The sequence below is a fragment of the Cetorhinus maximus genome, chromosome 16, assembly GCF_964194155.1.
Source record: "Cetorhinus maximus chromosome 16, sCetMax3.hap1.1, whole genome shotgun sequence".
Classification (NCBI taxonomy): Eukaryota; Metazoa; Chordata; class Chondrichthyes; order Lamniformes; family Cetorhinidae; genus Cetorhinus; species Cetorhinus maximus.
The window spans coordinates 29,859,138-29,882,014 of NC_135894.1; the positions used below are offsets into that span (position 1 = coordinate 29,859,138).

General features: G+C 44.5%; 1 protein-coding gene across 5 annotated transcripts in view; it reads right to left on the reverse strand.

Moving 5' to 3' along the window:
- Positions 1-20,834, reverse strand: part of wbp4 (WW domain binding protein 4) — a 64,293-nt gene extending 43,459 nt beyond the window's left edge. For 4 of the 5 annotated variants that reach the window (XM_078559588.1, XM_078559587.1, XM_078559585.1 and 1 more), the window contains exons 1-5: positions 20,661-20,834; positions 8,466-8,538; positions 4,870-4,932; positions 4,640-4,766; positions 805-951 (exon numbers count right to left, since the gene is read on the reverse strand). In XM_078559588.1, coding sequence (XP_078415714.1) covers positions 805-951; positions 4,640-4,766; positions 4,870-4,932; positions 8,466-8,538; positions 20,661-20,662 — 412 coding nt within the window. In that variant the 5' untranslated portion in view covers positions 20,663-20,834. The remainder of the gene's footprint in view (positions 1-804; positions 952-4,639; positions 4,767-4,869; positions 4,933-8,465; positions 8,539-20,660) is intronic. The other variant, XM_078559586.1, reaches the window with a different exon arrangement.
- Between the last annotated feature and the right edge of the window lie 2,043 nt (positions 20,835-22,877).

The following is a 22,877-nucleotide window of genomic DNA, read 5'->3' on the forward strand; positions in this document are numbered from 1 at the left end:
ATCAGGGTGAGAAAAAAGAATCATCTAGAGACAAGAGGGTAAAGTGGACAGTCACCTCTACTTGGAAGAGAGGACACACAGTGAGGGTTCCTGCCACGCTTTGTAAATGTACAAGTTAGTATCAATCACCAAAACATTCAACAGAGCTCCAGAGGTGAATAACATATCTGCCACATGGCTGCCAGGGGAAATCACAGCAAAGACCCAATCTTTAAAGCTAACAGCTGCACTCAATAGAAAGAGTGGAGAGACAGCACAAGTCAGTAATAGATCTGAAAGTGAAGGTTCAATGAGTATGGTGGGGGGATAAAACAATAGCAGAACACAATGAATCAATGGAGCTAGGTACTTGCCAAGATCATCTAGATTAGAGTAAGGGGACAACTGTAAGCCAAAAAGATCAGCTTTTTCCTCCAATATGGTAGGAAGCAGATTTGGATTTCAGTCATCCTGCTAAGGGTGAGTAGAAAGCAGTGAGTAGAAGCCAACAACTGCCAAACAACTGGTCTGCTAGTGAGAAGGATGCTGCATGGTACAGGAGTGAAAGGGAGAATTATTTATTTTTAAATTGAGTTTTAAAGTAGATTTAATGACAACAAAAGTGGATCTGTCCTTGTAGTTTTTCGGAAGTTGCAGTGCTATACTTCAATATATTTCTCATTTTAACAGCTTGTGCTTCAGAAGCAAATTCTCCTTGTTTGCCACATTTTAGGGAATAAATCTTAAGTGATGGACAGGGTTCAGGCACATTTTTCTTTAAGTACACCAAGCTGAATTTTAATAGAAGCCAAAGTCAAGTCTTACCTCCTGTTTTAGAGTTGTAGTAATAGAAATATCCTTCAGGTGAGATGCCTTGCACCCAGATATTTGCTATATTCGGCTTTGTACTACGTTGTGCATCAGAGGCCTTTACTGTCGGCTTTTTCTCAGTTGTACTTGACGATGAAGAAGCTAAGATGATAATGCATTTGTTACTCAGTTACAGAATTTGAAGAAATAGAAAGTCTCCCAATTATAATATATTCCATTTTTTCTTTAAAATAGACACCAAGAAGGTTTTTGGGAAAAGTGATGCGAGGGGAGAGAGAGGAAGAAGAAATCGGAAAGAATTTTTTTTTTTTAAATCATTGCCTCAAAATTAAGGGATTTCATTCTTTTTTGCGAATAAGAATTTCCCCAAGAGATCCACCGTGTGAATGAGTGCCTAAATATTTCTGATTGGTAGCTTTATGTGAAATTTGACTTTTAAACAAATCACAGTAAACTTCTAACCTACCTCTCATAACATTTTTTAAAATGTTCAAAATGCTAACAGAATATGCATTTACTCTAAAAACTGCTTACGTAAACAATAATAGAATTCTGTAAATATTTTATGTGAAAACTATGTCAATATTTTATTGATAGTTTGAGAATCTAATTATTCAATGCTTTTTCAAAAAACTTTCAACTGCTATTTTTCGCTATTTAAAATTTCTATTACATATTTCATAATAAAAGTTACATTTGTGTTTGCTTGATGTCTTGCTATCTTTGCAGTGCTGATATCTGGGAACAAGCAATTTTTGTCAGTAGTAAAATACTACTGCCTATACCGCAGAGCATGATATATTCCAAGTGTGATTACAAAGGCTTCAATAACACAGGTAATTTTTTCCATTACCGCAGAATGCGGTGTATATGTTTTCAGCACCAAAAATCATGTTTAGGCCTATACTCAGCATATAAATCGGCTCCTCTTTTCTGGTAAGAAACATACTCGCATTAAGAGTCGGCCTTAATTTTTCACCTCAGAAATACAAGTTTTACTCAGCTTATAAGTCGGCGCATGGGATCAAGCAGGCAATATGGACTGTGTTGTGAAGATGATGCGTGGGAGTTTAAGACACGCCCACACAGAGCAGATCACACATGGCAACTGACAAAGACATGGGCCCTCCATCAAAAAGAATGAAGTATGAAGCTGCTTTCAAGCTAAACGTTGTAACATTTGCTAATTCATCAAATAGCTATGCTACAGTGAGGCAATTCAGTGTTTGTGGAAAAACTATTGCAAGAATGGAAGAAGGAATCCACCCTGAAGAAGATGCCCAAGACCAAATGTGCCATAAGAGTGGGAACCAGCCACTGGCCTGATCTTGAGAAGCATGTATCATACTGGGAAATGAAAATCATCAGAATGGCTACATCGTCATCAGAAATGAAATGTATACATTCGCAGTTAAGTGGCTAAATCAAACCCTTAGTTCAGCAAAGATTTCAGAACAACGGCTAGTTGGTGTAGCTGCTTTATAGAATGAAACAGTCTAATGTTGCAGCAGAGGACTAAGATCACTCAGAGACTACCAAGAGATCTCTATGCCAAATCTACCAGTGGTTCATCATCAGACTGCAGCAAAAACACTAGAACCCATTCAGTCACATCGGCAACATGGATGGCACACCCATGAGTTTTCATATGCCCAATAGCCAAACTGTGAAGCAGAAGGGTTTAAAACCACATGCACAGGACATGAAAAGACAAGATTCACAGTGGTGCTTGTCTTCTTGGTCGACAGAACAAAGTTAAAGCCCATGGTAATTTTCAAGTGTAAAACCATGCCAAAAATCATGTTCCCTGCAGGAGTTTTTTGTGCTTGTCCATGACAACAGTTGGAAGAATGAAGATGGCGTGAAATTGTGGATTGATTGTGTGGAACAAGCATCTTGGTGACCTACGTAAGGAATGCAGCGTGTTACTGTGGAACATGTTCAGATCCTACATAACTGATGACATCAAGAGGCACCTGCGAAGAAATAACACCCAAATTGCAGTTATGCCAGGGTGTCTAATGTCTGCAGTTCAACCTTCTGTTAGGCTTCATCTCGTTGGTACAACTGTGTAATTAATAAGGCTTAAGTTGTCAAATTGTTCTGTACGTAAGCTTAGTGATGAAAAGTCTTGATTTCTATGTATTACTGGGATAATTTGTGAATGCTAGGATATGTTGTTAAGAAATCTTAAAGTTGGTGTCTCTAAGTGTCAAGTACTGCGATGTAGCTTTAAAGAAAAAACTGAAGTTATGGTCAGGAAGGTGATTTGAACACAAGGTGTTCCCAGAGCTCCTGTCAAAAAAATACAAGTTATAGTTCACAGTTAGATGGGACACCAAAGCTGCAAAGCTGATTGGCTCAATGTGTTGTGGAGAAGTTAGGGGCACTCTTCCCATTGATCAAGAGTTGCAAATGTTTGGTTTGAAGTTTTTAGTTGTGTTGACACAGCAGCACATACTTGGGCTAAATGTGACAAAACTACCTGCAAAAGGGTATAAAATTAGGAGTGCATCACTGAGCACTTTCGAGGGAATAGCATTCATCACAGGACACTTGCTTGCGGGGCATTTGTTGGCAGAGAAAGTCAGGAGTTGGAAGTGGAGCACTTGCTAGGAGGTTGGCAGTTCCAGAGGGCATTTCCAGTTGACAGGTAATTATCATGGGTTGGGGGTTGTGGTAAGAATGCAGTATTAGGACTAAAGGCCTTAAGAGAAAGTGATTAGTCTTTGTTAGAAAACTGCTTGCAGCTTGAGAGAGAGAAACACTCAGCAAGCAACTGTGAAATGTACAACTTCAACAGTTAAGATGCACTGGGAAACTAGAATTGAAGTCATAAAGCTGCAAAGGGGTTTGTATGTACGTTAGAGTTAAGTTGACCAAGTTAAAATCTCGAAGGACGTAATGAGTCAAATGACCAGCTTCAAGGAATCAAGAGAAGACCCAATAAGTCCTGAGATCCATGGAAAGATAGACCAACATGTGTTGTGTATCGTGCCATGCCTTGACTAGCAGAATGTTAAGTATTAATTTTTGTTGTTCAATAAACTTTGTTAGTTTCATTCTAAATCAGTATTTGTCCTTTTTGTCAATAAGGTTATTCCTCAACAAGAATTCTCTTACTCTGGAGCTTAGTACAGACTCCAAATCCCAACACTTTGGATGTGTGCCTCAATTGCTGAGCAATTCAAAGATCATATTAATGGCAAATGGAATAGATGGATGGTTAGTGGAGAAAAAAACCTTCACAAAAAGTGGAAATATGCGCAATGCCCTGCTTGATGTTTTGTGTGGTTTCATCATCAAACCATGGGATGCTATTAATGGACAAACTGTGATCAAATCATTCAAATAGATGTGGAATATTCAATTCAATGGATGGAGAGGAAGATAATTTGTTGTGGAGGTATGATTTTGAAACGATAATCTCCAAATCTGATCCCGAGTGGGGTCCTTACGATGATGCCACAGCCAAAGTGACTCAGAATGAATTTGATGGTTTCTAAAACGTTTTGATTGTGATTAAAGGTATGCTTGTAGAATTAACTTATTCAATAAAACATGTCACACTGACTTAATTTGAATTACCAATGGTATTTTTTCACATGTCAAAATGGTGCCCACCTACGCCAACACCATCATTCCTAGTTTATATTCACCATACGAGTCGATCCCTGTTTATGAAAGGAATTTGCAAGCCTTCAAACGTAGACTTATACACCGTGATCTACGGTACTTGCTTAACAATTCAAAATGACCAGATATCAACACATATAATTCTAACAGTTCTCAGAGAAGCACAGACATTTATAACAAGACTTAATGCTACCTGAAACATTTACTCCAAGTCGCTTGAGATCTTCTTGATAAGCTTTCATAGCTGCATTCTCCATCTCAGCAAATTCCTTTGCTATCCTCTCCTCCTCTTTTGCTTTTTCCAAACTTTTCTTTTTGATCTGGAAGCACAGATGAACATGCCGTTCAGGATCACCTAGAAGTGGGAAGTATGTACACAACAGATAAAGGAAAATACGGATCCAGGGAAACAAGGAGAGATACCTCACTGATTTTCCTGGTCACATTTTCTTGATGGTTCTTTCCTCTTTCATGAAACTCAACACTCTGTGGGAAACATTTGAGAAAAAAACAATGATAACTGAGTTAATAGAAGTGTAAGCAAAAGCTTTAACATTTGAACACAGAACTGTAAAACATCAACTGATACTGATTTTTTTTTCATTGATGTCACTGGAAAGGCCAGCTTTCAGACCCCATCCCTATTTGCCTTTGAGAAGGTGGTGGTGACTTTTATTCAAAACTTATCTGTCCACTTGTTAAGTTCTTGTATTCAATATGTATTATCTTACTCCCCTTAACATGCAAACTGCCTGAGCAAACAACAATTCTCTATATAAATATGTTTAGAATAGGAAAATCGTACGTTATTATTTCACCAACAATTTGATAAATCAAATCGCAAAATGCTTTTTCAAATAATTTCCATCAATTTTACCTTTGCAACTAAAATTTCTAGAGTACAAAATAAGACTTTAACAAAAGCTGAAAAGTCAAATATGATTTATTTCACAATTAATTATTAAGATTACCCACTGAATTGTTTGTGTGCCCTTTCATGTTTTTATTCAAATAAATAATTTCAAGAGATCATCTACAGGCCCACCTAAAAAAGCTGGGCTTTGACTGGATACATCATAAATGTTGTACAGCTTTCAAACATATCTGTGTACACTGAACACATGCAGATTGCAAAATTTTCCAGCATGTAAATTAGTGCACTCTGAACATGCAAACTGTGTCAACAGTGTGGAAGGGTGTGTCACCTGATCCTCAAGGAGTTGTGTCCCTCTGCTTTTTCTAAAACCCTTTAAATGAAACTGTGAGCTGAAATCTCAAATCCTTATTTCAGGCAAGTGATCTTCATTAAGAAATACGCTTTTCCATTACAGACGGATCAGTAGGAACCACTTTCCTTCCTTCCCACGTGCAAGGTTTCTATGAACAGCACAATTTTAAATAGATGCCATGATTCAGCATCCTCATTTATTCTAAAATTGTTATATCATCAAGCCAAGTCTGCTTCCATGCCATTTTATGAGATGAGACCTGGGGCTATTCCACTGGAGGAGAGAGGGCTAAATAGTGATTTATTAGTGGTTTTAAAATTACAACAGGGTGAATACCGAAGGATTATTTCCTCTTGGAAAATTAGTGCTGAGAGGCCATCAATTTAAAATGATCAGTAAGTGTGAGGAGAGGTTAAAAGGAATTAAATTACACAGAAGGCTGTTGGGGCATGGAATGTCACGAGGAGTGTGGCTCAAAAAAATTATTTGAGACTAAGGCCACTGCAGCTTTTAGAGGAGGGAAAATGGGTAAATATTTAAAACAAGGAAAGATACAGGGCTGCGGAGAAACTAGTTCTGGAGATTGCTAGCAAAGAGAGCTAGCAGAGAGACATGTTGTTGGCCCCCTTCTGCGTTGCAGGTTTCTATGGTTTGGTGAAAGCAATACAAAAATAAATGCTAAAATTGAGACAAATTGATGCTTTCAAATTTGGTTACATTTTGTCCTACCATTCTAAATAGGATTCAAATCCAGGCTTATTAGGTGAATGCGCACTATACAGTTTAACCAACCTTTTTATTAAAAAATTGACATCAGGGACTCTAGATTAAACCACTGCAACTTCAGTGATTTTCATCAAATCTGAAAGCACTTCTTTGTATCACTTGTAGCAATTAATTTCAATGTTATCCTGCTTGAATATATTAAACACACAGTGAGAACACAATTGCTCATTTATCCACAAAGCAGTAGTTATGTCTTGCGACTTAATTTGCCAGATAAATCTTTATATTGACACAAATACATCAATTACATTGTGGATTATAAGGGTGCAGAGTATCATTCCAAAATGATCCAATCAAAATTATGGTCTTAAAATAGCCTTTAAGTCAACTGGAGGTTCCCGAGCCCCCTGGATTAACACCAAAACCATTTTCTCAAGGAATGACCCCGTAGTTAAAAAGATACTGTGTGAAAAAGATACCGTGTGAAATGTAAAAGCGAAATTTGCTGTTAACACGTAGCCAGTCCATCAGCAGGTTCTACGAAAGGCAGGAAATCCACTCTGCCGGGTCATACCATTCCAAACAGTCAAGAGGAAAACCTACCCACACAACTCAAAAATGTAAGTGCCATACCAATCAGCAGGTGGCAAACAGAAACAGGGCCTCCAATTGTAATGTTAAAGCTTAAAAAAACTACAGATCTGAAATGAGCAGTCAGCAGCCATTCCCAACCCGTTCAAGGTCTGTTCCCTGCTTAAAGTTAGTTTGCAGTGTACATATTCATAGTAGTAAACCGTACAAGTACATTTACCACTTACAACTAGCTTTTAAGCCACCAATGGCTTAAAACCCACCTTCCCCACACCCCACCCCCAAATCAAGGGTTCTGTCAATTCTCTTAACATGCACTCACCTGCTCCTCGATTCCTTTAGATATATTTTCCTGTTCCCTCTACGGAGCACACTGGGGCAGATACCACGGTAAAGATTTTACATTAATTTAAATGGTTGTTCAGCCGTTGGTACCAGTCATAACTCTGCCTAAGTAACTCTGTCTTCTAAATTAAGGGACACATATTACTCCAGTATCCAGGCCAGGAATATTCCCTCTCATGTTCCAACCTCTCTTCTGTATGTTAAGTTCCCTCAGCTTCTTCAAAAGTTGTGCTTTTCTCATTCGCATAGCAGTTGCAGTTCTTTTTCTACACTGATACAGTGACACTTCTTTTCTGCTTGTAGTAGTGATGGGAAACAGATTCTCAAGACTCCAGCAACACTTCATGTATTCCAGCATGGTGGCCTTACCACCTGTCATCCGTTCATTTTCAATTCATTTCCCTGTCTTATACACATTTTAGACTTTTCAGTTGAAGCACAGACAAATAATCCACCTTATTAGCACAGTGCCCTAATTTTTTTTTTTAAAAAGGACAGAATAATTGAGGACATCAAACAAACCAGTCCAAGATGGTTTACGGATATATTTATTTCCATATTTGAATTGAGATAGTACTCAATTGTTTCTACATTTAAAGTATCCAAGTCACTCCGATCATTAGTAAGTCACAAGTGCAAGAATGATTTCTTTTTGCGAGACCCTGCTGATAAAGTTTGACAAGCACTGTTCTATCACATTCCTCGCCAAGACTGTAAAGTGAAAAATCAAGCTCCCTCACTTTTCCTTTAACCATTTACAGACTTAAAACCCATGCTGCGTCACTTCATCCCTACTCCCGGTTTATCTTGTCTTCCCTCCAACTCTTTTCAACCTTAGTCCTGCGCTAGAACTCTGTCTTTCAGCTACTTTGAAAAAATGTTTGACTTGATGTTACAATATAGTTGCCCTCTAAGAACACTTCCCAATGAATAGAAAGAGTTTTGGTGCATAGCAAAATGATCTGAATAGTAATTAATTTTACCAGAGTTGATCTGAAATGAAGTACCATCATCAAAATCCAGTTCACTATAATGTTGGGAGCTACAATGAAAACTTATTTTAAGAACTTCTCTGCTGAAATTCTATACAGATCAAACATTGTAATTAATAAACAAAATGCAACATACAGGTTTATTGTCTGCTATCCAACATTTGCAGTAATCGCAGAACTTCTTTGGTTGAGACTTCCAGTAGTCAGCCCTGCAGAATATATAAACACAGGTGTTAAATACATTATTTCCACATGTCCATAAGCACAAAAGGGACCTAATACACAAAACTAACATTTTATAGCTGATACACACAGCCTGTTCAAAAACAAAAACAATAACCACTCTTCCTTTACAAAATTGAGGACATCAATTACAAAATATCCCATGCAGCAAATAAGCAGATTAAGCAGCCTCAGTGCTTGCCTACATCATAGGATGAAAAGCTGCTGAGCGAGCTCCCATATTGCACATTACAAAATTTCACCATGATTATGGTGATGGATTAGTGTGCAAATATACACCTTAAAACAAAATACAGCTATAGTAACATTAATAAATATCAAAAGCAATGAGCAGATATGTAAAGTTTATCTAATGCATCTGCTTCACTAAGTTATAGCACTAGTTTTTTTTTAAATTTAATTACAAAAGAGTCATATGGTCTTTATTCCTGATTCACACTTTATGCTATTAAAACTATCTCACCAGGTTTGACAACAACTGGCAAAATGCAGCAGCTAAAAGAAATTGCGATCAATCTCACATGATGTCCCTCTGAGCTCCTGCCCTCCCCTGCCAATTTTCTTGAGCAAACTTTCCTTTCCTCTTCTCAACAAGGGACTTTTCTATAGCAAGGGCAATCCAAATGCAAAGAGGTACTGCTAAACGTATACAAATCATTGGTTTGCTCAGTTTAGATGTCAAGGCCATGAGGTGAGTGTAAAAGAGATTGACTATAAGGATCACAGGCATGTGATGTTTTAGTTATGAAGGAATAACCTGTAGCCCTTTTCACTCAGAGAGATGATCTGACAAGTGTTCAAAATGATAAGTTTAACTCAAGCAAATCAGAAAAAATTATTGACATTGGCTGATGAGTCGTTAACTAGAGAGAATAGACTTAATATTGTTAATACAAGAAAGAGGAGCTGGGAGAAATTCCATTTATGGAATGGATTGTTAGGACAAAGGCAAGACTGTGAGAAAGGGATCTTTATAACACTAAGGCAAGGATGCTGACACAGGAAATTTCAAGGTATGGAAGTATTGATTTTTTTTCCCCATTAGTTCACAGGATGTGGGCATCGCTGGCTAGGCCAGCATTTATTGCCCATCTGTAATTGCCGTTCATAAGGTGGTGGTGAACTGCCTTCACGAAGCGCTGCAGTCTATGTGGTGTAGGTACACCCACAGTGCTGTTAGGGAGGGAGTTCCAGGATTTTGACCCAGTGACAGTGAAGAAATGGCGATATATTTCCAAGTCAGGATGGTGAGTGGTTTGCAGGAGGACTCCAGGCGGTGGTGTTCTCATCTATCTGCTGCCCTTGTCCTTCTAGGTGATAGAGGTCACGGGTTTGGAAGGTGCTATTGAAGGAGCCTTGGTGAGTTCCTGCAGTGCATTTCATAGATGGTACACATTGCTGCCACTGTGATGATGGAGGGAGCAAATCTTTAAGGTAGTGGATGTGGTGCCATGTAAGTGGACTGCTTTGTCCTGGATGGTGTCGAACTCGAGTGTTGTTGGAACTGTACTCATCCAAGGAAGTGGAGTATTCCAACACACTCCTGACTTGTGCCTTGTGGACAGGCTTTGTGGAGTCAGGAGGTGAGTTACTCGATGTAGAATTCCCACCCTCTGATCTGCTCTTGTCAGCACAGTACAGATATGGCCAGTCTGGTTGTTTCTGGTCAATGGTAACCCTCAAGATGTTGATAGTGGGGGAATCAGCGATGGATGGTAACGCCATTGAATGTCATGGGGAGATAATTAGATTCTCACTTCTTTGAGATGATCATTGCCTGCCACTTGCCTGGGACGAATATTACTTGCCACTTGTCAGCCCAAAGTTGGGTATTGTCCAGGTCTTGCTGCATTTGGACATGGACTGCTTCAGTATCCAAGGAGTCAATGGTGCTGAACATTGTGCAATCATCAGTGAACATCCCCATTTCTGACCTTATGATGGAAGGAAGGTCATTGATGAAGGAGCTGAAGATGGTTGGGCCTAGGACATTACCCTGAGGAACGCCTGCAGTAATGTCCTGGGACTGAGATGACTGACCTTCAACAACCACAACCATCTTCCTTTGTGCTAGGTATGACTCCAACCAGCGGAGAGTTTTCCTCGATTCCCACTGACTCCAGTTTTGCTAGGGCTCCTTGATGCCACACTCAGTCAAATGCTGCCTTGATGTCAAGGGCAGTCACTCTCACCTCACTCGGGAGTTCAGCTCTTTTGTCCATGTTTGGACCAAGGCTGTAATGAGGTCAGCAACTCAGTGGCCCTGGCAGAACCCAAACTGAGTGTTCGTGAGCAGGTTATTGATGAGTAAGTTCCATTTGATAGCACTGTGGATGACACCTTCCATCAATTTGTTAATGATCAAGAGTAGACTATTGCGAAAGTAATTGGCCAGGTTGGATTTGTCCTGCTTTTCGTGTACAAAACATACCTGGGCAATTTTCCACATAGCCGGCTAGATGCCAGTGTTGTCGCTGTATTAGGGCTAGTTCTGGAGCACAGATCTTCAGTACCATTGCCAGAATATTGTCAGGGCTCTCAGCCTTTGCTGTATCCAGTACCTTCAGCCATTTCTTGATATCACATGGAGTGAATCGAATTGGCTGAAGACTGGCATCTGTGATGCTGGGGACATCAGGAGGAGACCAAGATGGATAATCCACTCAGTACTTCTGGCTGAAGATGGTTGCAAATGCTTCAGCCTTGTCTTTTGCACTGATGTACTGGACTACCCCCATAATTAAGGATGGGGATATTTATGGAGCCACCTCTTCCAGTTAATTGTTTAATTGTCCACCACCATTCACAACTGAATGTGGCAAGGCTGCAGAGCTTAGATCTGATCCATTAATTGTGGGATCACTTACCTCTATCTATCGCTTGCTGCTTATGCTGTCTGGCACACAAGTAGTCCTGTGTTGTTGCTTCACCAAGTTGACACCTCATTTTTAGGTATGCCTGGTGCTGCTCCTGGCATGCCCTCCTGCACTCTTCATTGAACCAGGGTTGATCTCCTGGCTTGGTAGCAACGGTAGAGTGGGGGATATTCCAGACCATGAGGTTACAGGTTGTGGTTGAATATAGTGCTGTCAATGCTGATGGCCCACAGAGCTTCATGGATACCCAACCCTTGAATTGCTAGGTCTGTCTATCCTCAACGTGAAGACAGGATTTCGTCTCCACAAGGACTTTGCGGTGGCCACTCCTACTGATACTGTCATGGACAAATGCATCTGCGGCAGGCAAGTTGTTGAGGATGAGGTCAAATAGGTTTTTCCCTCATGTTGGCTCCCTCGCCACCTGCCACAGGCCCAGTCCAGCAGCTATGTCATTTAGGACTCGACCAGCTCAGTCAGTAGTGGTGCTAGCAAGCCACTCTTGGTGATGGACATTGAAGTCCCCCAGAGTACATTCTGCACCTTTGCCACCTTCAATACTTCTTCCAAGTGATGTTCAACATGGAGGAGCACTGATTCATCAGCTGAGGGGAGGCTGTAGGTGGTAACCAGCAGGGGGTTTCCTTGCCCATGTTTGACCTAATGGCATGAGACTTCCTGGGGTCTGAAGTCAACAGTGAGGACTCCCAGAGCAACTCCCTCTCGAATGTATACCACTATGCTGCCACCTCTGCTGGGTCTGTCCTGTCCCACTGACAGGGATGGTGATGGTGGTGCCTAGGACATAGTCATGGAATCATGCTTTACAGACAATGTTGCTCGACTAGTCTGCAGGACAGCTCTCCCAATTTTGGCACAAGCCCCCAGAAGTTACTATGGAGGACTTTGCAGGGTCGACAGGCCTGGGTTTGCCATTGTCATTTCTGGTGCCTTGGTTGATGCCTGGTGGTCGTCCGGTTTTATTCCTTTTTTGGACTTCACAGCAGTTTGATACAACTGAGTGCCTTGCCAGGCCATTTCAGTGGGCATTTAAAACATTGCTGTGGGTCTGGAGTCACATGTAGGCCAGACCAAGTAAGGATGGCAGATTTCCTTCCCTAAAAGGACATTATTGAATCAGATGGGTTTATACACAATCGACATTGGTTTCATGGTCACCAAAAGACTAGCTTTTTAATTCCATATTTATTAATTGAATTAAAATTTCACCAGCTGCTGTGGTAGGATTTGAACCCGTGTCCCTAGAGTGTTAGCCTGGGCCTCTGGATTACTAATCGAGTGACATTACCACTACACCAGTCTTCCCTTGTGACTGAAGGAAGGGATAAGAAGAATGAATTGGATGGCAGAGGAGTGAAAAGGATTGTAAAACTGTAAGAGATCAGTATGTTTGGGCGAGGCCAGGAGGAATATAAAGTCAAGATTGAGGATTTTAATCAATTGGCTGTGATAAAGAGACAGTGGTGCTTCAGGGGGGATGGTAGATGGGGTAAAGGCCTCTGTACTCTGAGAGAGTGGTGGTTTTGTCGGTACAGAAGCAAGAAGGCCAGCAGGGAGAACACTAAACACATCAAGAGACACACAGGACAGCCAGGTGCAGACTAATAGCCAATTTCTTACTGATCCTTACCCTGAACCCCCATGGCTTTGACCATAAGTAACAGTCTCTTGTGTGAAACTTCATCAAATGTCTTTTACTGTTTCTAAATTGTTTGCCTTGTACGTAATTCAAACTTTCTATGCCACACTTTCTTCATATTTTCCTGATATCTTGGCAACATATTAATAAGGGTATGAAACTCCATGATCAGAAACTACAGAATCCCTTTAATAAGACCAAGGGACACTCTGGGTGTTCCACTCCCTGCTATTTATATCCAAGATTTACTCGTAAGCAATGACATAGATATCCAATAGTTTTATAAAAACTAAATTTGTAAGCAGCTAAAACTTGCCCACTCCATTTTCTAAGTGCACTAAAACAAACTTGTCATGCACAAACTAACAATTTATTTGAACTGAAAACTCTCAAACATGGTTCTCCTATCTAGAATGGAGTCTATCCTGGGAATTGTGCCCGGGTACCAGTAGAGAGCCCAACCTCCTTATTACATGCCCAGCCCAGATACACACAATGGACAAAACAGATTATGAATCGAATCTGCTCATGGAACTCATCACCTCAACCCATCACACCCTGGGATGGACTACCCTCCTGCTGGCCAATAAATATCCTGTCTTCAGCTGCCAGCTTATGGACCCATCCTTTCTTGCTTCACTGGGCCTCCAAGCTATTCCCGCTCCCTACCTGGTAAATACTCAACAGGCCCAGATCCCAACTGCACTTCCTTCTGATGCATGCCAAAACAAGTCTCCCCAACGCCAGTCACCCCAAAAAATACCAGACTCCCCACCCTCTGGAGTCATAAGCACCAGCGTTCTTTAAAAGGCCCCAGCCTCAATAATTCAACCCTGGTACTTTCAAAGAGTCGGGAAGCAGGGCAACACTTAGAAGACACAATGTTTCTCCCCTTTAACCAATGCTGTAGATAAATTGAAAAGCATACAAAATGTTACACAGAATGACTAGAACCCAGAATAAAGCTACACAAACTGGCATTTCAATTGATGCACTAAGTTAATGGGAACCACCCCTACACTCCATTTCTCCAATCAGTTGCAAAACTCCCAAAAGAATGCCAGACAGGAGAGTCAAAATGTAACTGAGCATGCGAAGGGCTACACACCTTTAAAATGAAAGAAAAGTAAACAAACGTTCTCCAGAGAGCCGGGTCATCTTGTATAAAGCTCTCTGTCTGATCTCTGAACTAGCAGAAGAAACAGCAAGCACTTCAAACAAAAAAAAACCACAATGGCTCTGCAGAGCTCTGAAGAAATCACAATTCAGCCACTATTCTCCAAAAGTGCCCAGCACTCAGAAGTCGACAGTCACAGCAATTAGAAAATTAACCCAAGATAAGCAGCCAATCTACATCACATCAACATGTTGACATTTCAAACTGATGGAGCCAACCCAATTTTTTTTTAAGAGGTAGTTTCCGTGTTTCATTCCAAATACCCTACAGAAGTTCACGTCTGCTGAATATGCTTCACAATTGGGTATCTGAAAAAAAATGTAGGTAAAAATAGGCATTAAAAAAACAAGAGACTATGCATTCCTCTCATAGTACTCACTAAGCCACAATAGCTCCAATTTGCGCAGCTCTATTACCAGTCCAGTATTCAACAATTGATTGTCTACACACCAGATTGCTTGAACCTGCTCAACAACAATCTGTTCACACTAGCCCAGGTCTCCCCTCTCTAACACTTGCGCATTCTTAGAACATCTCTAACATAGTTAAATGTTAACCATCAACAATCCAATAAAGGAAAAGCATAGTAGTACACTTTTCCAAACAACCCAAAGGGAGCCTCAGGGTCCTTTTCCAAGTACCACTTTAATGGACAGTTAAAATTTGTATGTCCCACAGCCTACAAACATTTTGTATGGCCTGAGCTTTTCAATATTAACTGCAACCCACACTGGTTAAATCTCTAATTGCCCAAAATACCTATAGGTGACATTGTTTTGGAGTTTCCCTAGTAAAGCATTTTCATTGCCTCTTCCCCATCACAGGACCCTTGATATTGTCGACTTCTGAGTGCTGGGCACTTTTGAAGAATAGTGGCTGAATTGTGACTCTGCAATACCTCTTCAGCACATTTGGTTCAAGTCTGCATTTGATTTCACATTTCCACCAATGGGTGAGATTTGTCATCTAAAAATTTTTAACCCTCTATTTTAATGTCTAATTGAAATTTCTGCTGTTCAAAATGTAACCAAAATATTACACATTTCACAAGAACATAATCCACAGGATTCTTTTAATGCTTTTACTAAAAAACTAGCTTGAAGGTCTCAGCCTCTCCCATGAGCCTGGCTTTAAACTTAACCCCTTGATATTTTTGCACATGACAGGATCCTTGTGAGCTGAATATATATACTGTGTAGTCTGAACAAGTGCAGTACACTTGATTGCCATGGATACACCAGAAGCAGTCAGCTGTACTAAACATTTTTCTTCAGCTACTAGCAGTCTCTTCAAATAATTTTGAAAAATAAGAGGGCAAATTTCAAATTTAATGAGGTGTGGTTTATACAAAATGTTTTTTTAAACTAGAGGATGTGTGCACATAAGAGAAAAAGAGTGTAGTAATGACAACCCTATTGGTTAGAATTCAGAAAGTGTATTAAGTGGAAGGAAGTTAGGTAGAGAAGAAAGATTGGGGAGGGTCACATGGAAAGAGAAAGTAAACTTGGATCATTGTTCAGCATGAACTCCTTAAGATATGAGCACATGTTCTCATGCTTGCTCCCCAGGTAATTCCTGCCAAGCTGCTGTCATCCCAAGTCTCAAAGTTTCCTCGCCGGCTGTAAGGCACACATCTACTTTCAAAGTGGTGGTAAATTCCTAAAGAGCTGCTTGCAACATGTCAGTTCTAGATGCCCAAATCTGGATGGAATTTACATCAGAAATGTCAGTCGAAGAACCACAATGTAACCAATTCAGGTTATTGGAGGTCTTTTAGTTGCTGTACAGATGAAATGTGTCTGTGTCCTTACACCAACACTGGCCTTAACCTGTCAATATCGTGTTATGGCATTTTAAACAGGCAAAAGCAGAACAAAGCTGTTTTTTGGTTTAAATAAATAAAGCATGTCCATTGACAACGTGGCAATAACCACAACAGACTTATTGGGTATTCAAGGTGATTAATTACCTAGACAACTACTATAGGCCATGTTCAACTTTTAAACATGCTGTTTGCACTTTTTAAAAAAAACTAGAAGCTCCAGCTATACCAAACACATTTAACAACAACTACACTTATATAGCATCATTTAACATAGCAAAACCTCCCAAGGGACTTCACAGGAGAATTATCAAACCAAATCTGCCACCAAGCCACATATTGAGATATTGGCATAAGCAACCAAAGCTTGAACAAAGAGACAGATTTTAAGGAACATCGTAAAAGGAGAGAAAGGTAGCGAGGCAGACAGGTTTAGGAAGGAAATTCCAGAGTTTAGGGCCCAGGCAGCTGAAGGCACGACTGCTAACAATGCAGCAATGGAAATCAGAGATGCGCAAGAATATAGAATTGAGAGAACTGGGAGTTCTGAGGGTTGTCAATCTGTAGGAAGTTACAGAGACAGCAAGAGGTGAGGCCATGGAGGGATTGGAAGATAAAAATTATAACTTTAAATTGAAGGTGTGGTTGGAGCAGGAACCACTGGGTGAAGTGGCTGATGGGCGAACAGAACTTGGTGCAAATTAGGATACAGGTATCAGAATTTTAATGAGCTTATGGAGGGTGGAAGAAGGGAGAGCATCGGAATAGTCAAGTCTGGAGGTAATAAAGGCATTAGTGAGGTATTCAGCAGCAGGTGGCAAGGACAGAGGAAGGCAATATTATGGAAGTGGAGGTAGGTAGGTTTAGTGATGGAAAGAATATGCAGTTAGTTGTTCAGCTCAGTCAAGTAGGGCATTGAGGTTGCGACCATTGTAGTCTGGACAGAGGCAGTGGCCAGGTAGAGGGATGAAGTCAGTGACTAAAGAACAGACTTTGTGGGAAGGGCTGAAAGCAACAGCTTTGCTCTTCCCAGTGGTTAATTTTCATTCCAAAACAATCTCAAACATTCAAGAGTGTGTAGAATCCGTAAAACCATTAAACATAGACATTTCAGTTGATCAAACTTATTTACCAGAATTCAATTTGTAAGAACATATATGAGCCACCTTTAACACCTCTTTGTTCCTTTGTCTTTGACATATTTTGATTATCTGCTCCTATCACTGCTTGCTTGTCCCTACAACCACCCCCTCCCCCAACTTCTCTCCCCCCCACCCTTAAACCAGCTTATATTTCACCCCTCTCCTAATTTTGCCCAGTTCTGTTGAAGGGTCATGAGGACTCGAAACGTCAACTCTTTTCTTCTCCGCCGATGCTGCCAGACCTGCTGAGTTTTTCCAGGCAATTCTGTTTTTGTAACAAATATGAGAAGTTGTTTTTCGCTTTGTTCGGCAGTGACTGTTAACTAAACTCTGCCCACATACCATGTCTAAAGCAAGTTCTGATCTTTACCGAAAAGGACAACAGTACTTATCTGGGGAGTCCAGGCACAGGGCACTCCCTTCAGCAGTAAAATATCTGAAACTAAGCCAAGCTCCCTGCTTAGCTTTATACTTCATCTGGAGAGGGAACATTTCAAAAGTGTAAACAAAAAATGTTATCTTAAATGCTGGCTGAACCGATGAAACGTCAGCTATTTCGATCAATAAGTCTTCAATAATACAAGAAATTGAAAGCCAAAGTAGGAGTGTGTTAGGGACAAGGAAAGGTAAAACAAATATAGAAAATGTTGGAAATATTCAGCAGATCTGAAAAAATTCCAATGGCAGGTCTGCAATGTAAACGTTAACTCAGTTTTTCTCTCTCCACAAACCTGCTGAGTTTTTCCAGCATTTTCTGTTTCTATTTCAGATTTCCAACATCCGCAGTATTTTGCTTTGGTGTTGTGGTAAATCAAACACTGCTCAAGAGACTTGACACTTAAAAATACAGGTTTTAAAAGAATACTACGTAAGAATTGTTTTGTAAAAGGAAAATAAGTCATTTGGCTCCACAAGACTTGGCTGCGTGCCTTTATTATCTTCAAACTCTCTATTCCAATGCTCTACTCGCAAACCTCCAATATTCCGTGCCTTGAGACCATCCTTCCTTTCAAAGCCCTTGACAGCCTAATCCCTCCATTTCGCTGTCACCATCTCCAGCAAAAAGTGGGGGTGGGGGGGGGGGGGGGGGCAGGGGGGTGAAGAGGGGGCAGGAGATTCGAGGGGGGGATGGTGAGAGAGATGCGGGGGGGGGGGGGGAAGGGGGGGAAAGATGCGGGGCGGGGGGAAGGGGGGGAAGATGCGGGGCGGGGGGAAGATGCGGGGCGGGGGAAGGGGGGGAAGATGCGGGGCGGGGGAAGGGGGGGAAGATGCGGGGCGGGGGAAGGGGGGGAAGATGCGGGGCGGGGGAAGGGGGGGAAGATGCGGGGCGGGGGAAGGGGGGGAAGATGCGGGGCGGGGGAAGGGGGGGAAGATGCGGGGCGGGGGAAGGGGGGGAAGATGCGGGGCGGGGGAAGGGGGGGAAGATGCGGGGCGGGGGAAGGGGGGGAAGATGCGGGGCGGGGGAAGGGGGGGAGATGCGGGGCGGGGGAAGGGGGGGAAGATGCGGGGGGTGAAGAGGGGGGAGATGCGGGGGGTGAAGAGGGGGGAGATGCGGGGGGTGAAGAGGGGGAAGATGCGGGGGGGTGAAGAGGGGGAAGATGCGGGGGGTGAAGAGGGGGGAGATGCGGGGGGTGAAGAGGGGGGAGATGCGGGGGGTGAAGAGGGGGGAGATGCGGGGGGTGAAGAGGGGGGAGATGCGGGGGGTGAAGAGGGGGGAGATGCGGGGGGTGAAGAGGGGGAGATGCGGGGGGTGAAGAGGGGGGAGATGCGGGGGGTGAAGAGGGGGGAGATGCGGGGGGTGAAGAGGGGGGAGATGCGGGGGGGAGATGCGGGGGGTGAAGAGGGGGGAGATGCGGGGGGTGAAGAGGGGGGAGATGCGGGGGGGAGATGCGGGGGGTGAAGAGGGGGGAGATGCGGGGGGTGAAGAGGGGGGAGATGCGGGGGGTGAAGAGGGGGGAGATGCGGGGGGTGAAGAGGGGGGAGATGCGGGGGGTGAAGAGGGGGGAGATGCGGGGGGTGAAGAGGGGCGAGATGCGGGGGGTGAAGAGGGGGGAGATGCGGGGGGTGAAGAGGGGGGAGATGCGGGGGGTGAAGAGGGGGGAGATGCGGGGGGTGAAGAGGGGCGAGATGCGGGGGGTGAAGAGGGGCGAGATGCGGGGGGTGAAGAGGGGCGAGATGCGGGGGGTGAAGAGGGGGGAGATGCGGGGGGTGAAGAGGGGGGAGATGCGGGGGGTGAAGAGGGGGGAGATGCGGGGGGTGAAGAGGGGGGAGATGCGGGGGGTGAAGAGGGGGGAGATGCGGGGGGTGAAGAGGGGGGAGATGCGGGGGGTGAAGAGGGGGGAGATGCGGAGGGTGAAGAGGGGGGAGATGCGGAGGGTGAAGAGGGGGGAGATGCGGGGGGTGAAGAGGGGGGAGATGCGGGGGGTGAAGAGGGGGGAGATGCGGGGGGTGAAGAGGGGGGAGATGCGGGGGGTGAAGAGGGGGGAGATGCGGGGGGTGAAGAGGGGGGAGATGCGGGGGGTGAAGAGGGGGGAGATGCGGGGGGTGAAGAGGGGGGAGATGCGGGGGGTGAAGAGGGGGGAGATGCGGGGGGTGAAGAGGGGGGAGATGCGGGGGGTGAAGAGGGGGGAGATGCGGGGGGTGAAGAGGGGGGAGATGCGGGGGGTGAAGAGGGGGGAGATGCGGGGGGTGAAGAGGGGGAAGATGCGGGGGGTGAAGAGGGGGAAGATGCGGGGGGTGAAGAGGGGGAAGATGCGGGGGGTGAAGAGGGGGGAGATGCGGGGGGTGAAGAGGGGGGAGATGCGGGGGGTGAAGAGGGGGGAGATGCGGGGGGTGAAGAGGGGGGAGATGCGGGGGGTGAAGAGGGGGGAGATGCGGGGGGTGAAGAGGGGGGAGATGCGGGGGGTGAAGAGGGGGAAGATGCGGGGGGTGAAGAGGGGGAAGATGCGGGGGGTGAAGAGGGGGAAGATGCGGGGGGTGAAGAGGGGGAAGATGCGGGGGGTGAAGAGGGGGAAGATGCGGGGGGTGAAGAGGGGGAAGATGCGGGGGGTGAAGAGGGGGAAGATGCGGGGGGGGAAGGAGGGTGAAGATGCTCATGATGAGGGAGATGAGGCTGAGGGAAAGATGCGTGGAGGGGGAGGTGCGGAGGGGGAGATGCGGAGGGGGTGGAAGGTGCGGGGTGGGGGGAGAGGTGCGGGGCCTGCCACCTTCGTCTCCAACACCTTCTGGAACTTTCCAGCTCCATTCGCGGTTGAAACCTGGCGCAGCCTGACGGGGAGGCCCCAGCCACAGCCCCGCCCGGGCTCAGTGCACTGCACTGGACAAACCGTGTGGAGAGACCGAGGCCGCGGCCTACACAACCTAATCCGAGTGACACCATCTCAGAGGAATGGAATCGCTCCGTTTACTCACATGGCCGCCGCTCTCCAGTTTCTCGTTCCGATCACCAGCCACTCTGTCCGTGTCCCACAGCCAGCAGCTCCTCCTCCTCCGGCTCCTTTCCAAAATGAAAACACGCCTCCTCAGCGACACTGAGCGCACAGCCTGACCCCGCCCCCTGCTTGGCTCCTCCCCTCAGCTGGCCGCACCCCCACTTAGCCCCACCCCCTCAGTTAGCCCCCACCGCCTCAGCTGGACCCTCCCTTCAGCATGCCACACCCCTCAGCTGGCCTCCTTTCCCAAAGGTGGCCCCACCCCTCTGCAGGCCCCTCCCCATCAGTTGTCTCCCCCCCCTCAACTGGGTCCTCCTCCTCATGTAACCCTGCCCACCCTAGCTTTCCCCTTCTGCCTTAGCGTCCCCTCTCAGGTGACCCCACCCCCTCTGCTGGCCCCCCCCTCTTCTGGCCCCTCCCACACAGCCCACCCCATCAGCTGATCCATTGTCCCACTCCCCTCAACTGGCCTCTCCAAACTCAGCTGCCCCCCTCCACTGGACCGGCCCCCAGTTTGCCCCTCCCCCTTCAGTAGCCCTCCTCCACAGCTGCCTCCAGCCCCTCCCCTCAACTAGTCCCTCCCCTTCAGTCTCCAGGCCCAGATGAAATGTATCCCAGGCTGTTGAGTGAGGCAAGGGCGGAGAAGCAGGGGCACTGGCAATAGTTTTCAATACCTCTCTGGCCACTGGAGAGGTGCCAGAGGACTGGAGGACAGCCAATGTGGTACCGTTATTCAAGAAGGGAGGAAGGGATAAACCAGGGAGCTTCAGGCCAGTCAGTCTAACCTCAGTGGTGGGGAAACGATTGGAAGCAATTCTGAGGGACAGAATTGATCTACAATTGGAGAGGCAGGGATTGATCAAGGACAGTCAGCATGGTTTTGTCGCACCAATTTGATTGAATTTTTCAAAGAGGTGACCAGGTGTGTAGATGAGGGCAATGCATTTGACATAGTCTACTTGGACTTCAGCAAGGCTTTTGATAAAGTCCCGCATGGGAGATTGATAACGAAGGTAAGAGCCCATGGGATCCAAGGCAATTTGGCAAATTGGATCCAGAATTGGCTGAGTGGCAGGAAGCAGAGGGTGATGGTCGAGGGGTGTTTTTGTGACTGGATGCCTGTGTCCAGTGGGGTTCCACAGGAATCAGTGTTGGGTCCCTTGCTGTTTGTGGTATATATAAACGATTTAGACTTGAATGTAGGAGGGTTGATCAGTAACTTCGCGGATGACACGAAAATTGGTGCGGGGGTAAATAGTGAAGAGGATAGCCTTAGATTACAGGAGGACAGGAGGATATAGACGGGCTGATCAGTGGCAAATGGAATAAGCGTGAGGTGATGCACTTGGGCAGGACAAACAAGGCACGGGAATACACGATGAGTGATAGGGCCTTGGGAAGTACCGAGGATCAGAGGGACCTTATTGTGCATGTCCACCGGCCCCTTAAGTTAGCTGGGCAGCTAGATAAGGTCCCCTCCCTCTCAGCTGGCACTTCGCCCTCCTCTCCCCCCATTCTCAATGATTTTACATCTCTGCAGTTCAGCTTCTTAATGTATGAACATTTAACGGGTGGTTGCTCCGCACACTCCATGTCGGTGTTTACAAGACAGACTTGCATTTATATTGGTGCCTTCACAATTCCAGGATGTCCAAAAGCTCTTTCCAGTCAATGAAGTATGTTAGCAGTGTAGTTACTGTTATAAACACAGCAGGCAGTTTGCACACAGCAAGATCCCATAAACAGGAAAGTGATAATAAGCAGATAATCTCTTTTAGCCGTTAAAGGACAAATATTGGCAGGAATCTGTGGTGCAGCCCCCTGCTCTTTTGGAAATTGGCCGTGTGAAACTGAGAGAAGGGCAGTGCTCCAGACACATCACCATTCCCTTTTGTCCTGTAAAACTAACTCTTCTGTCATTTAATCTCTCCTGTCTTCCCCCTTATCATAGACCTTCCTTTCGCTCTTGTGTCACCCATCGCTGTGATCAAAGTCCATTACATCTCCAACTTTTCCCATTTCTGATGAAAGGTCACAGTCCTAAAACATTAACTCAGTTTCACTCTCCATAAGATGCTGCCATATCCTGCTGAGTATTTCCACTGTTTTTAATCCTAATTCATGCGTCAATTCCAATAATTCTTTATTCCACTTTCGTTTAATTACCTGCCTAACCAGTTCTTAATGTTGACATCAT